The 15723-nt window shown below is 43.0% G+C and overlaps 1 protein-coding gene across 1 annotated transcript in view; it reads right to left on the reverse strand.

Moving 5' to 3' along the window:
* The window catches only part of SORCS3 (sortilin related VPS10 domain containing receptor 3), a 307837-nt gene that overhangs the window by 205938 nt on the left and 86176 nt on the right, over nucleotides 1–15723 (reverse strand). The window contains exon 2 of the mRNA XM_063339010.1: nucleotides 2617–2684. Within this exon, the coding sequence (XP_063195080.1) occupies nucleotides 2617–2684 (68 nt within the window). The remainder of the gene's footprint in view (nucleotides 1–2616; nucleotides 2685–15723) is intronic.

The following is a 15723-nucleotide window of genomic DNA, read 5'->3' on the forward strand; positions in this document are numbered from 1 at the left end:
TCCCTTTTTTAATTACATTCAGGATGTTTTCTCATTGATTTACTTGTCTTTGTATTTAGATGCAGGGATTAGAAATTTCTCTTATATGGCAATTCAGTTTTCCATTAAAAGAAGCCTCTCATGCTATAACCCAGGGGGAACTGAGAAGAAGCTTTTGATGCATGAAGTAAGCAGAGGCAAGATGATATTTGGAGATTGCATTGCACTCTGCTCTATCTCAGCATCCTTTGAAGCGCTGCCGTGTGATTCATTGCTCTCTGACACAAAAGCCACTCCTCCCTTGTGGAAGCAACTGTATTTGCCAAGCATTTGGGATAGATATCTCCCAGCACCACTGCTCAGATGGGCTAGAATCCCGGTTAGCAAAAAGGATGTATCGTATTCCCAAAAAACAGGAAGAGAGGGGGGGAAAAAAAAATAAAACCTACCTGGAAATGTCCAGACCTCCTTCTGATAATTACTTGACAGTTGCATTCAGTTTGTGACCCACCAGTTCTGGGGGCTCAAAGATGGCTTTGAAGGAGTCTACAAAGATTATCTAAGGAAAGCAAACTTATCGCTAGAAGCTTATTCACTCTGCAAAGACAGATCCTCCTTTTCAAATTTTCAGGGTCTCAAAAATTAAAAGAAAATATTGAAAAGTACTGATTTAAATAATGCAAAGATTCAGTGGCCTTAATGGGCAAATAGAACAGCAAATCCTGAGAAAAGGAGTCTTTCTCTTGGCTGATTGCTTCCACTTAGTATCTGTTTGCATTTCTACAATGTCCTTTCCAAAGAAACTCATAGCTGCTTTCTGAGACTCCACACTCCCCTCTGAAGTACAACATGGCTTAATCCTAAATTTTCCAGGTGGGAAACCAAGGTTCAGAGCCCAGGAGCTCTGCCTACTAGCTCTTACCCTGAGCTTTCCTCCCAGACCTTGGAAGAGAACTCAGGAGGTTCTGACTTCTCAATGTCTCTGAGTCTCTAGGCCCCACACTAGCCCTATTTCACTGCAGAAAAGATGCAGAAATGTCCCAGAACACACTGAAACAGCCTCACAAATCAGCACGTTTCCCCAGCTGACTGAGTACTGGATGCATTCAGTTGTACTGATGATGGACTACATTTCCATCACTCTGGGAAAACTCCAAAAGGATGCTGCTATTACCTTTCTGCAGAGCTCAGGTGATGCTGTGAGTTCAGTATTAGGACAGGATTTGCCTGCTTGTTACATTATTTATGCAGAGCAGATTGCTTGGCAATTACATTTAAAGTACAATCACAGTGCCATTTGTACTTGTTAGGTAAAGAGGCAAAAGTTTTTTAAGGCTTTAATACCTTGAAAAGTACCAGGGTAAGTGGAAATGACTCTGTTCTCTCTTATTAGCTGCACGGTTATTTATACTTTTTCAGATTACCATGGTACAGCGCAATTAGGCTTTGGAAGTACTGTGCAAATTGAGAAGTTTCAAGAGCTCTACTGAACAATTAACCCTTAAATACATTAACAGAAATAAACCTGCAGCACATGCTGAAAGTCTGCTCCAAACAGGGGCTTTTAAATTATCTGGGAAGAAAGAAGTACGGGAGACCATCTGCCAAGAAGCTGCTCACGCCCAGAGCAACGGCTACAATGCATTGACACCAATGGCACCACTACAACATAGTTCCACCGACTACACTTTCAGCAGATTGCGCAATAGCTGCAATGCACCAGGTAAGTCTGACACAAGGCACTTGGTCTCCCCCAGCCGCATTTGCCTTTTTTTTTTTTTTTAATTATTTGTTCTTAGGGTAAAAAACACCAAATAAAAATTCTGTTAAAGGCATACCCTTTCCACACCATAGGCAGGAGGATGTTAGGAGGAAGAGCAATCCCCACCAAGTAGAAACTATCAGTGATTTCAGACATCAAGGAACTGGCCTACTTACTTATAGGGGTGGGTTTTGGGTTTTTTTGGGGTGGGGGAGGGGATTTTTTAAAAATGTGTTTATTTATTAAACACACACAGATACTTTCAAACACACACTCGGTCCAGCAGCGTGCTTCCCCCAGGCCAGGAAAGTCCATCACCCATGCCAGCCTACAAGCATGGCAGGTACTTAGACAAACCTGAGTCTATCCAGAGTAGAGAAGACACCAGCATCTCCCTGTGATATCTCTAGTCCTTTAGTGGCTACTGTCCTTACAGCGCAAGCCAACACAGATTCATGCCAAGACGACCATCTCAGCTCACAGGGCTGAGGAACACTTGTAAGATCAGCTAAGATCATATCACACACTGTGTTGTACACCAACTTGGGCACTGTTCCAGCAAGCACGTACCATCTATAGAGAGTGTTCTCACTGCCAGCCTCACAGCAGGGACTTGTCTAAGGACACTTAAAGGCAAGAATGAAACCAGGCTCCTCTGTGTGCCAGGGAAATACCCATACATCAAGAAACCCTCTTGTTTGCAGACCCCACTTCATTAAAGCAATGTGTTCTTAATCACGGGTCCCTTTTCCAAAAGGCAACTCCAGTTATCTCAGATTCCCTCCTGCCTCCTCCCCTTGCTCAGCCTCCAATTTTACAAGAGACACAGTGCAACCCTTCCATGCCAATTGCTGTGATTTCTATAATCCACTTACCTCCACAGTGAGCTCTCCGTAACACTTCCCAAGTTGAAGTCATACAGCTTTGTCAGAATGAGAATCACCTAGGGAGGGGAAAGGGAGGGAGGAAGAGAAAGGGAAAAGAAAGAGGGGGGAAAAAAAAAGAAGAGTTTTCCTTTAGACTGTGTAACAATATGCAAAGCATCTGAAATCACCCAAAGGAGAGCTTAGCACTTATCCATTAAATGTGTGGTATTATAGGATCAAGTAAGTTTTAAAAAAAAAAAAAAAAAAAAAAACAAAAAAGAAATTCATTAGCTTAATGTATCATGTAACCAGTAACATTTATTTTATATCTCAAAATGTTTTGCATTTGAAATAAAACATGCCAACAGGAATTAATTGGACATTGTAAGCTGCCCTCTCTACAACCATGGTTATTAAAGGTCAGGGATGGAATCAGATGAGCCCTTGTTAACTCAACCGCCCAATCAGAAATTAGTCGACTTTCTCTGTTTCTCAAGGTGCTACCACAAATTGGTGAGTCTCCATGGAAAAATTTGCAAGTTTGTTTATGAAGATTCCTATCGAGCAAAATGGTCCGTTTTGCCCAGAATGAGCTTTGTTATTCTCCATCTGCTCTCACTGACCCCAGGAACATGGGAATTTCCACATGCTATCACCTTTCTGCAGTCATAAAATAGATGGACACAGAGCATGACATTCAGCTTAGATGCTGAGCAAGACAAAACTCCAGCTGTATCTTCAGTGCTCAAGGACAGTCAGAGCCTTCAGGACCCACTTACTTTCTGGTGAGCCACAAACACTCCCAAGTCATGCCCTTGCAAAACTGAGGTAGGAGGAGAGGGGAGTTAAGCAGTACATGGGGGACCACAGGGGAGTACAGCTTCCCTCGGATATCCTTGGTGCTCTGACCTCAGATTTCACAGGCAAACGTAATCCTCCTAGTTACCAGCTACATTGCCCAATGCCTTTCTTTCCCAGAAAGGCCGCTCTGCACTCCGAAAACCTGTGAGCCTCTCTGCAAGCTCCCAGGCTCAAACGGGATGAGAACCTCTGCAGAAAGAATGGAGGTTCCTCACTGGAAGTTAAGGGCATTTGATCATCTCCTCCTTGCTTTTTTAGCATAACTAATGTTACACTTCTCATTCCCTCGGATTCTATGGGACCAGGCTCAGGAAGAGCTCTGGGGCAACTCTTCATTTTTGTTTTGCATCATTTTAACATTTCAGCATTGTTTCCTCCTTGCAGGGTTCAAGAACAGGCTAGTTTCCCTTTTATCTGCTTGAGCTGTGAAAGCATCTAGAGAAATTTTTAGTAAATACTTGGGGGTTTTTGTTTTGTTTTGTTAACAGGTACTTCACAGTTTGGCTAAAAGATAGGTCCAAATGAGAGATGTGACCCAAAGGGTTGGGTTCATTAATGTTTTCCTATGCAACGAGGATCTTTTTACTACAAAATCCACATCTCCCTCCCTCTTCCTCCTCCCACAGCAGTGGGACCCACCACACCTTTCATTTGGGTTTCCCAGCTGAAAGGCTGCTGCGTGAGGAATTTAAAGCTTTGCAGAAAAATGCCAAAGGATTAATCAATATCACAACAGCTGCAGCAGTCGGTTACCGTCAGCATAATACCGGGAAGAGACCTGTTCAAATTGTAAGGGACCTTGGTACGTGACTATGCACTCAGCGCCCAACTTAATGGCTTTAGAATAGATGCTCTGAGCATCCCTCTCTCTACTGGATTCACTTTCTCCATCCCCGATTACATTTTGTCCCTTTATTTCCCCACACAGAGACCTTTAGGAGGAAGATAAAAGCCAAGCTGCTTCCAGCAGGCTGTGAAAAGAAACCTGCCAGGCAGACTTGAGTCAGCATATGCGAGCCCATGTCAGCCTAAACTGATGCTGTGCAGTGGGGAAAATAAGGACATATCCTTTTTATCGCAACTTAAATCCTGCACACGCCTTCCCATACAAAGGGGTAAGCCATCTGCAAGATGCAGCAATCAAGGTTTGGTTACTCCCTCCCCTTACACCAGTGGGGGGAAGCAGTGCAGCCTGCTCCCAGCTAAAACCTGATGCGAGTTTTTAAGTGTTCCCTATATTCCCACAGGGCTCAGACAGGACTCCTCTCGAGAGTCCCTAGGAAGCCATGCACCACAGCACAAGGCTTGCCCTGCCCAAAATGACACCCTTCTCACAAATACAGCAAGGTTTCACACAGCGAGTTTTCCTGTCTCAGAGCTTAATTGCATAGAAGACAGCAGGATGACTTCTGCTGATTTCGGTGGATCCCGAATCCAGCCCTAAACATATTAAATAAAATCTTCATGTCCTGGTCAATTTTCAACAGAGCAATTCTACCTTAAATTGCAATTACGACTGCAGGCAGCATCCATACTCTCCCAGCTCTTTGTGTGCCTCTCCCCAGATCTCCTATGCCCTATATTTTTGAAGGTATCACTTATCCATTATAAACCCTGCAAACCACAGAATAACACCAGCTTTACAGGAGTAGGTTGAATCCTACTCAGCTCCTGGGTATAAATCCAAAGTAAAAGCACGTTGTTTAGTACGGCTTTTGTGGATTTTCGCCCAGGAAGACTAACAAAAATCCAGCTCCGCCTGTTGTTAATGCATGGAAAGCAAAAGCACGAGCACTCCTTTGCAGTTAAATCTCACAAAGGGTCACAGGAAATAGCAGAAGTTGCCTGAGGCAGTCATAATACACAGTACAGTCACCTACAGCAACCTGTCCATAAAAACCACTCACCACTTATGTCCAGGCCAGGCAACACACTGGCATCACAACCTGACATGGCCTCCACCCTGTCCTGTCTTACTTTTCATAGAATCATAGAATGGTTAGACTTGGAAGGGACCTTAGAGACCACCTAGTTCCAACCCCGCTGCAATGAGCAGGGACACCTTTCACTAGATCACATTGCTCAAAACCCTGTCCCACCTGACCTTGAGTGTTTCCAGGGATGAGGCATCTACGACCTCTCTGGGCATCCTGTGCCAGTGTTCCACCACCTTCATTGTAAAAAGTTTCTTCCTTATACCTAGTCTACATCTACCCTCTTTCAGTTTAAAACCGTTGCCCCTCATCCTATCACTACATTCCCCAATAAAGAGTCCCTCCCCATCTTTCATGGAGGCCTCCGTCAGGTACTGGAAGGCCGCAATAAGGTCTCCCCAGAGCCTTCTCTTCTCCAGACTGAACAATCCCAATTCTCTGAGCCTGTCTTCATAGGAGAGGTGCTCCAGCCCTCCGACCATGTTTGTGGCCCTCCTCTGGACCTGCTCTCACAGGTCCTTGTCTTTCCTGTGCTGAGGGCTCCAGAGCTGGACACCGACTCCCTCGCCCTGCTGGCCATGCTTCCTTTGATGCAGCCCAGGATGCGGTTGGCTTTCTGGGCTGTGAGTGCACATTGCCAACTCATGTTGAGCTTCTCATCAACCAATATCCCCAAGTCCTTCCTTTTGAGAGAAGACACTTCAGATTCAATAAGGGCAACTCTTACAATGGTTTGGGAGTTTGAAAACCAGCGAGGATTGGAGGGGCTGAACACACAACCTTCCCAAGAAAAGCCGTGAAACCGCATTCCCCACAACGCTGCCTCGTGAGACCACGGAGCAAATGTAAATACTAAGGAAGTGTCACATGCAGTTAAGACTAAAATCAAAGCCTGAAAGGCACAGCTGGTTCCTGAGTTGTTTTCATGGGGTGCTTTTGACACAGCACTGCAGAGGAAACTTCAAAGTGTTTCAAGAGGCTATTCTGAGGCCTCCACAACATGTTATCCCAACTGAGCTAAGAACAAACTAGAAGCAGGGACATCGGGGCAGAAGTGGGCAAGTACCAGATTTTCTAAGACATTCTGTTACTTGAATGCATTAGTTGAAAAAGAATGGAAAAGTAAGGAAAAATGGACATATTTTCCAAAATTGAATTTTGACAGGAGAAAAAAGCAAAAAAGAAAAACCTCTCATTGATTCAAGCTGAGATATTTGATTCTGATTTCTATTTTGTAGTTGAAGAAGCTTAGCTTGTTTTTGTCAACACTAAGAAATAACCGTGGCTTTTCTGTGCCACAGTAATTTTGCATTAAGATCTTCATGGTTTTAATTTTAAAAGCTGAATTCAATTGAAAATTGGAGATTTCACATTCAATGTACTATTTCAAAAAAAACCAAAAACAACCCAACATTTTCTTCCCCTGAACTGAGGGAAATCTAGAATTGCCACCCCATAGAAAATGCCCACTCTGTAACTTTCAAGATGAAAAACAATGTACTCGGGGGGAAAGAAATAAAACTGAAAAAAGTTCCAAGCGATATTGATTCAGAAACAGTAAAATCTTATGCTTAGGCATTCTTTAATCAAAATAAAGTAAACAACCTTGTAGTGCCAAATTAAACTGTTTCTGTTCATCAAACTAATCTCCCCAAAATTAATTTTAAGTCAGCTCAATGCTGGACTGCATTTTTCTTCAGGGTCATACTGCTCGCTTCAGGGAATACAGCTCAGATGTGCAATTTCCCCGTCTCCTACGGGCCAGGCTCCACACAGCCACACGGCGCTTCCCAGGACACCCCAGGGGCAGGTGTCCCTCAGGGCACCAAGCAGCTCAGCTGGTTGGGAATGAAAAAAGGGTGGACCAGCCTGCAGGACAGAGTGGGGAAATAGGCCAGGCTGAATTACAACTCCCTTAAGGCAATACAAACCCTTTGGAAAATGCAATTTCAAGCTCAGCTTACACAAAACTAAATGACCTGAAAAATTCAATAAACTGTTTTGGTTTTCTCAACAGAAGTGGGGATGGAGAAAGGATAATCAGAAAAAATATTTTTTCTTTGGAAACAAGTGATGTTCCAGTCCTGCAAGAAATTCCTTATGCACTTTATTTTACACACGTGCCTCTCCCCAGTCTGTATTTCTGTTTTGCAAAAACTACACTGTCTGCTGAATACAGTGCTATAAGGCTTGCATGACAAAAATGCCAACCCCTGTCAATTATTTATCTTCAATGGCTTATACTGCAATACAGATTAAGTGTCTTTGGCCCTGAGAAATCCTGCCATCACACTGTATAGTACACTGAACCACTAAATCCAGATTTAATATGATGGACCGCTTCTCTAAAATAAGACCAGAAAGTCTGCAAGACTGCCCAATCCAGCAGCTATGAGTCTTGACACAACTTGACTGGCAGGAAAGCAAAACAAATATAACCAGAAATGGTACCCAGGTTTCATTCCATATTGGAAACACATCCCTGAAGGGATCCCTATTGTTCAGACAATTATTAGGAATCTCTGAGCCCATAAATCACAAAAGTGCTCATAAGCTCCTCAGAGTATTTGGCGGCATAACAATCTTTCATGCCCATAAAATTTTACTATGAAGGGAAACTACTTTAGTTCATTAAAACCTCCTCCAGACCTTGCCAATTCTAAACTGGCAAAGTGCTTTGCATATACCCCACAGAGGAATATATAACTCTGTTTCCCACAAATTAGAGTGTAAAAGCATTTCTTTTAGCAGGTTGACAGTGAACTTCAGAACAACCGAAAAGCGCCGCATCAAAGGCAGTCATGTTCCTGTACCAGGCGACACTCATATAGAGACAGGAAAGAGAAGAGCACAGCAACCTGAGAGGACAGGTGATCATTTCAGGTAGACATCTGAAAGGCCAGCACTGATCCACTTCATGAGATTCATCTCCTAAGTGATACTGCTGTATCAGCACAGAGATTAACACAGCTCATCAGTAGCCCTGTCCGCATATTTACTGAGTGTAATTAATAATGAGCAAAGGGATGAGCACTGGGCAGCGCACAGCACAACACAGAGATTATGGACAGATTTACACGTGAAAAATGAGAGCTCTCCACTCACTTGCTCTGGCATGCTGGGATCTTCGTTTCCTGCCTGCAGACTTATTTCCATGATCTTTGCAACCTTTCCTCCACTGCATAGCAGCCACACGAAGGCAATTTTCATCTGCCTTTCCCCAATCCATACAAGAGCAAAAGCACCCAACAAGTAAATTTAAAATGGAAACAACCACAGGCTACTGGGAGCCAGTATCAGTAAATTGCTCACAGCTGAAGGCAAATTGACTTAAAATGCTCTGGAACCTAAAAGCCAGCAGCACGGCTTTATGGAGGTCCCTATCTGTTCCTTTCTTCTAGGTTTCTGGATTGTGGTTTTTATGTTGGGGGGTGGGGGGAGGTGGTTAAGACACAAAACTAATAATTAAAGATTAACTGATTTACAAACTCACAGTGTTACTCAGGGTGACAAATTTGCTAAGATGGTCTTTCATATAATCTCTGCACTCAAAGCTAATTCAGGCAAAAGCCACCAATATCAGCCTAGTTTTCCCCACATAACCAGTCAGAAGATGGGAAGAGGATGGTTTACACACCCGATATACATTTTTGCTTAAATGTGTGGTGGGTTGACCACGCACCCAGACACTCGTTCTCTCCCACCGTAGGGGAATGGGGAAGAGAACCAAAAAAGCAAAAGTGAGAAAAACTTGTAATTCCAGACAAAGACAGTTTAATAAGAGAAGAGAAAAAAAAAAAGAAGAAAAAAACAACCAACCAAAAAACAAGCAACACAAAGGCATTCACTGACTGCCTCTCACAGCAGACCAATGCAGAGCCAGTCTCTGAACAATGTCTACTTTGGAAAGATTACTCCATGGTTACTATTGCTGAGGATGAGCTGGTATGGGATCTCTTTGGCTAATTTGGGTCCGCTGTCTCAGCTATGCCCCATCCCTACTCCCAGGGCAGGCAGAGCGAGAAACAGAAAACCTGACACTGTGCAGCACTGTTCAGCTATACCTAAAACACAGGTGTTATCAACACTGGTTTAGCCAAAAATTCAAAACACAGCATGACACGGGTTACTCTGAAGAAAATTAACTTCATTCCAGTACCAGTTTCTTTCCTAGATCAAGGTAAGTGGGTTCTCAAAAAACAATCACTACATAACCCTGGTCCCACCAAAATCACTTCACACACACAGTGCCGTCTCCCCCCCTCAAAAAAATGTATGCATGCATGTGTGTGATCACACTACACATCACCACCACCCTCATTTACCCTGGAGGTCTAAGTGCAGTTGCTAATACCCAAGAGTGCTGTCTCCGGGTGTGAGAAGCATACAGCATTATTACAAAGCTCCCACGTGAGGAATTTAAATTCTACAGGTGTTAACAAACTCTGCAAGCATCACCACTGGAAACAAGGCAAGTAATGTCATCTTTGTTTCACTGATGAGGAACCAGAGGCAGAGAGAGATTAAGTTTTTCTCTACATGGGAACACTCAGGAAGAACAATCCACATCAAGTTTTAAGAGTTTGGTTCAATTCACTTTGCAAATACATCAGAAAAGTTTAAAGACTACTTTATTCTGAAAACAGTCTCCATCCAGAAATTTAACATAGCTAAAGTAATCCACTTCAACAAACTTAGTTAATTTAAGCCAAGAAGCATCACCTGGAAGATAAAGCCACAATCCAAGTTCACCCACGGTAACAGAACTATTAGCAAAAATAGGAATGCATACACCTTAAATATCAATCTACCTTCTCTTTCCCTGCCTGGTGAGCGCAGCTCAAGAAAACCTGTCTCTAGATACCAGCAGTTAAGGAATAGCACATCCTAAGACATGAGAAGAAAACAACAGATGTACTAACAACAAACACAGGCCAAATCCTGCCCGCTGGAAATCAGAACAACACTTTTGCAAGAGTAAAGTGATGCCAACTTAAGCAGCAGCAAAGGACTCCTTTCTTTTTTTTTTTTAATCTCTAGAGAGATAAACACGATCTGTGGGTGGCTTCTGGCAGTGCAGGCAAAAGAGCCCTCTGAAATTGAAAAACACAAGTACCAAGATCACACACAAAAGAAAAACATGTTCCAGTGAACTTGTGATCTGTGAATGGCTGAGACTGTTAAATTTGTCCTCAGAACAAGAACCAGTAACTAAAAGAAAGATATTCTCCTTTAATCCTCCTTTGCCTATGTTGCTTTTCACATTCCAATATGAAAACTGCCGCGGTATGCTCTTTCTGCCCCTGTTCTCCTCCCTTTCAATGTAAACCAGGCAGCAGAATAAGCAAGAGGCAGAGCCCGAGACGTCTTCCCACGGATTCCCCTGGAATGCTGGGGACAGATCACATTATCTTCACAAAAGAGCCCTCGGGATGTAAGCAGCAGTTTAAAATTCCCACTTACAGGGCTTGCAGTGAATGAACAGAATCTGAGGGGGGGAAAGAACCCAAAATCACTACAGCGCATTGCAGAAGAGCCAGCTCTAGAAAGCCCAGCTCCCTCCTTCCACACAACTACCAGCAGGAGCAGGGCAGGATTCCTGTATGTTGGCTCTCCGCATTGGGAACTCAAGGGCAAGCCCAGCCTGTCAGAGAAAAAAACACCCACTGGCATCAACATTGAGACAGACACCACTTCCAGCATCATGCATTTACCTTTCTGGGCTCACACAAATGTAGAACGGATTTTTAATTTAACCTGACAGGTTCTCTCAGGCTTTTGGTTTCAAACATTTCGGTGCAGGGACTGCCATTTAGGATATGTTCAGAGGTGCCTTGCACATAGAAGGCCATGCCATGGGTTGTGAATGCAGCTCAATATCACCGCCACCAAAGCAATGACTAACACCTCCAGGACTCAGGAGAGGAATGTGACTACGTTTTACAATAATATGGGAAAAGAAGTCAGATTCTCCTCCCCCCAAACCACAGATCCCAATTACCACCCAAATGAGGGGTATTCATAGCCGCTAGCTATATAGCATCTGCCAGTCAACCACATTGCTCTTCCATCTCCACTACACATTAAAAATTGAACAATATCTCTCACATAACTTTTTTTCCAAGGAAATAGAAAAAAAATAATTGGTAAATCCTGCCTAAGTTTAAGCAAATGTACCCCCTGCATACCTACATGCTTATCTTTAGCACACAAAACCACAAATTTTACAACCACATTCTTAACATCACCTTCTTAAAGAAATAAAAGAAAGGCCTCCAGCATGGTTATCAGCCCTCAGAGAGCAGCTGGATTCTGTCCCAGAGACTACAGTACACCCTAAACATAACTACCATATCAGATCATAAAGCCTTTGTCCTCTTTGTAACAGGGAAAAAAAAAAAAACAAACAACACACCACCACATAAAAGTTAAGTCTTATTAGAGTTATTAGCCACACAGCATCAGGTGAGAGTGTTTGGGAAAGGCATGGTGAATTAGTCACCTCTTTAAGGACAGCAATAAAACACAGAAGACATTTCAGTAGAATTACAGACCATCAAAAATAAACACACTGCGGGGGGTGGACACACCAACACTGTCAGCAGCTGCAAGTAGCACTAGTCAGAGAAGTCAGAGACGGGAAAGACCCCCCCAGGTTACCTAACCCATACCCCTACATACCCTAACCCATACAAGGCATAGTTGTACTCCACAGAATCTTTCCCAGCTTCTCAGGATGGCCTTGTTGCACACAAACACGCATTCCCACCAGAAAAGACATCTAGATTGCTTAAAATAACAGAAGCCTGAGCTTTATCTCTGTGTAACTTAGTTAAACATAAATACAATCTCTCCTGGCAGGTAGTGATATGATTTAAGGGTCCCCTATCATACATTATAAGAGGTGATAGCAAAGAACTCATAATTTATTTTTATTGATTCAGCAACCCATGCTGGATCATATCTCCCAATTCTTCCCTTTTGCTAAGAAGCCTCCACCAAGGCCTTGGGAAATTTAATTTTACCTTTTTTTTCCCTTCTCTGTCTTCCTTTTAAAGCTGCTTTGTGCACATCTCTACCTAAGTTCAAGAAGGAAATGAAAAAAGAAGGCCCCAGTTACTTTGCTGGCTCTGTTCTTGTTCCAGTTATCTTCTGGTACCATCTGCGAACCAGCAGATTTTGTATAGCAATTTAACTCTGTGGAGTCACATACCTGCTGAATTTAAAGCTTCTGATATGGGAATCTAAAAAGAAGGAATGGCTTGAACTCCAAGTATACCTGTGGGTATAATACCAGCACAGGACAGTTCTCAATTAAAAATAAATAAATAAATTAGTTTGACAGAAGGTAAGACAGAGCAGCCCTTTGAGATGTATAAACTGCCAGGCTAGGCAATGGTTTTCCTTGAGGACTGAAAGCAAGACTGACTGGTTCCACAAAGGAAACTAAACTATGTGGGGAATTTGGTGTCTAAACCTTTTCTGAAAGGAAGAGAGAAAAAAGCACCATAAAACTGATTTTTCAAGAAAATTCAGGCTGATTATTATTCTTCCATTTCAGACTCCAGGTTCTACTGAGGAACTCTTACTCCTCTCTCACACACACACTCTCTCTCTCCCCCTCAATGTGTACATATACATGTATAAATATTACTGAGCTTCCTGAGATTCCAATTAGCAACTCAAATAATAGGCATTGAACAGAGCATGGGCAAGAGACTCCCTCTCTCTCCAGGTACAGGAGATGGACTAGATAACCTGTTGAAGTCCCTTCCAGCCCCATGTCCATGACCAAAAGGTTTACTTGTTCATGTGAAAATACTTTACTGAAAGCTCAAGAGAACAGCAGCAGGGGATTAGGTGCCATGCCACAGAAACAAACACCTGTTGTGCTCCCCAAAATGCAGAGCCTTGCCTTCAACATGTCAACAGGAGATGTGTGCCGGAGAAACCACCATGTCAGCAGTGCAGTCTGGTCACTGGCTGGCATTTAGAGCAAGGAAGGGTGCCAGAGCCTCCCCACTCTATTGCCAGCTTTGATGCCAGCTCACCCACCTGCAGGGACATTAATTTGTGATGGCAATGTTATTGAGACAACATTATTCAATTCTGAACAATATTACTCAGAAAAAACATCCTTCTCCCTCTAGGGGAGCCAGTCCAAAAGCTGGACTTTCACAGATGTTACCATGAAAGGAAAAGAGGTACCTATTGGAAGATGAGCCTTTGCACCTACTATTAATTGCCAGTTAAGAGACCTTACACTCCTGCCACTCAATCTCTATCATCAACAAATCCAAGTACCTTAGACTTTGGCTTATTCCCTTCCCCAAAACATCCCCAGGAAATAGGAACTGGTGCAGTTGCCAGGTGACAAGTGTAGGCAAAGAGGGGAAAAGGGCAAAATGTATTAATTGTTCTGTTATGGTAACTGCAGGTACCAAAGCCCAACACTTAGATTCTCCCCCCACATCTACTACCTGACTTTCAATGACTGTAATGTCATTAGTATAAACCAATGATTTAATCATAATTCTTTAAACACACCTAGGTAGACTATTTATAAATATAATCATATAGTAGGGAAGGTGAAATATGAGAATCATCACAGAAAGAATAAGATAAAAATATAAGTGACAGTTTAGAATATACGAGTAACTATCACAGGCAACTTGGGTCAGTCAGGCTGAGAAGGACACAGGATTGGAAAGTGCTGCAGGCAAGAGACAAGCACAAGTCAGGGCTCTCCACAGGCAAAAGTTCAGAAGCAATAGTTTGAGTGCTAACTAGAAAATTAACATATCTTTTACATTATTATAGATTCAACAAAGATGAAACGATCTGATTATCTTATATATTAAGGTAATAAAAATGTGGTCTGTCCAATTGACTGCACTCCTCTGACCTTGAACCTATGTTTATGCAGCAATTCCTATCTGCAGATGCCCAAACTTACTTTGAAACTTAGTGGCTCAGCTGTGGTAAGGTAAAACTGCCCTAGCAGCTCCTTTTCCTACTGGTATTCCTTTGAACTAATCTATATTCCTGATTTTAATCATCTTGATTATATTTATTTTCAGTTTTATTCTGTATTCATCACATGCTTATGTTTCATCATCACTACATTGTCCGAACTCCTTGTGCCATAGCTACATTGTTGTTGTGGTTTTTTATTATTCTTTGTGTTACATCATTAAGTAGTTAAGCAAAATTATTTTCATCTGCTGCAGTGAAAGCACACTCTCTTTGGACAATTTCCTTTCTTTGTCCCTGTGCAGAGCAGCTCCTTGCTCATGCCAAACACCCCTGGAGCCCTGACGTTATCTCCTTTGAAGGGCCTAATCAAGCAGACTTTCATGAAATTTGGCTCAGTAGGTATTTCCAGAAACTGGTCTGGGAATGAGTCCTCTGTGTACATCCACTACATTGAGCCAGCCAGATGTAACGTCCTCCTTCATCCAAGGGCACTAAAACAACTTCTGTTCTTGGATTTGATGGGTCAGCTGTTCAGTGGATGAGGAATTAGTTGGATGGTCATATCCAGAGCGTTAGTGGACAACAGCTCAACATCCAGACGGAGAGTGGTGACAAGTGGTGCCCCTCACTGGTCCATATTGGGACCAGTACTGTTCAATATCTTTATCAATGACATTGCGAGTGGGATCAAGTGCACTCTCAGCACATTTGCAGACAACACCAAGTTGATTGGTGTGGTTGACACTGAAACTATTCTATAATTCTATGATTCTTCCTATGGAGTCCAGAGGAATGGGTATGCTAACAGCAAACTGGCCTATGCAAGACACTAGCAACAGCTTCCCTGATATTCAACAGAACGAGGGATAGAGAATTCTTAAGTTCAAGAATCAGCTTCTCCCTTCTTTATGAGGCATCCAAGCTTGCACACCATCCCCTCCAAAGAGCAGTCCTGAGCACCACGGGCCCAGAGCTGTTTAGATTCTGCCTGATAAACAAAAGAACTATATGAGCCAGTTGATGGACAATCAGTAGGCAGGTGCCAAGGGGTTCAGCTCTGCCTCCAACTGGCATTTAACCACTTCAGATTGCAGCTACACCAGCAATAATGAACACGATCCATATCACAATAGCCTCACACAGAGATAAAGCATCCTCCTAGCAACTGGAACAGAAAACATGAGCAGGTGCTGTACAGCCTGTCCAACAAAAGGAACACACCATGGTTTCTCCTCCTTCCTGCTTGGCCACATGAAGACTTTAAAACTGCAAATTCAAGGGACTGATGGGATGCCTCCCTTCACGTCAGCTGAATCAGCAGACCCCTAAGATGCCCCACCATGGG

This window comes from Chroicocephalus ridibundus, chromosome 6, assembly GCF_963924245.1.
Source record: "Chroicocephalus ridibundus chromosome 6, bChrRid1.1, whole genome shotgun sequence".
Lineage (NCBI taxonomy): Eukaryota > Metazoa > Chordata > Aves > Charadriiformes > Laridae > Chroicocephalus > Chroicocephalus ridibundus.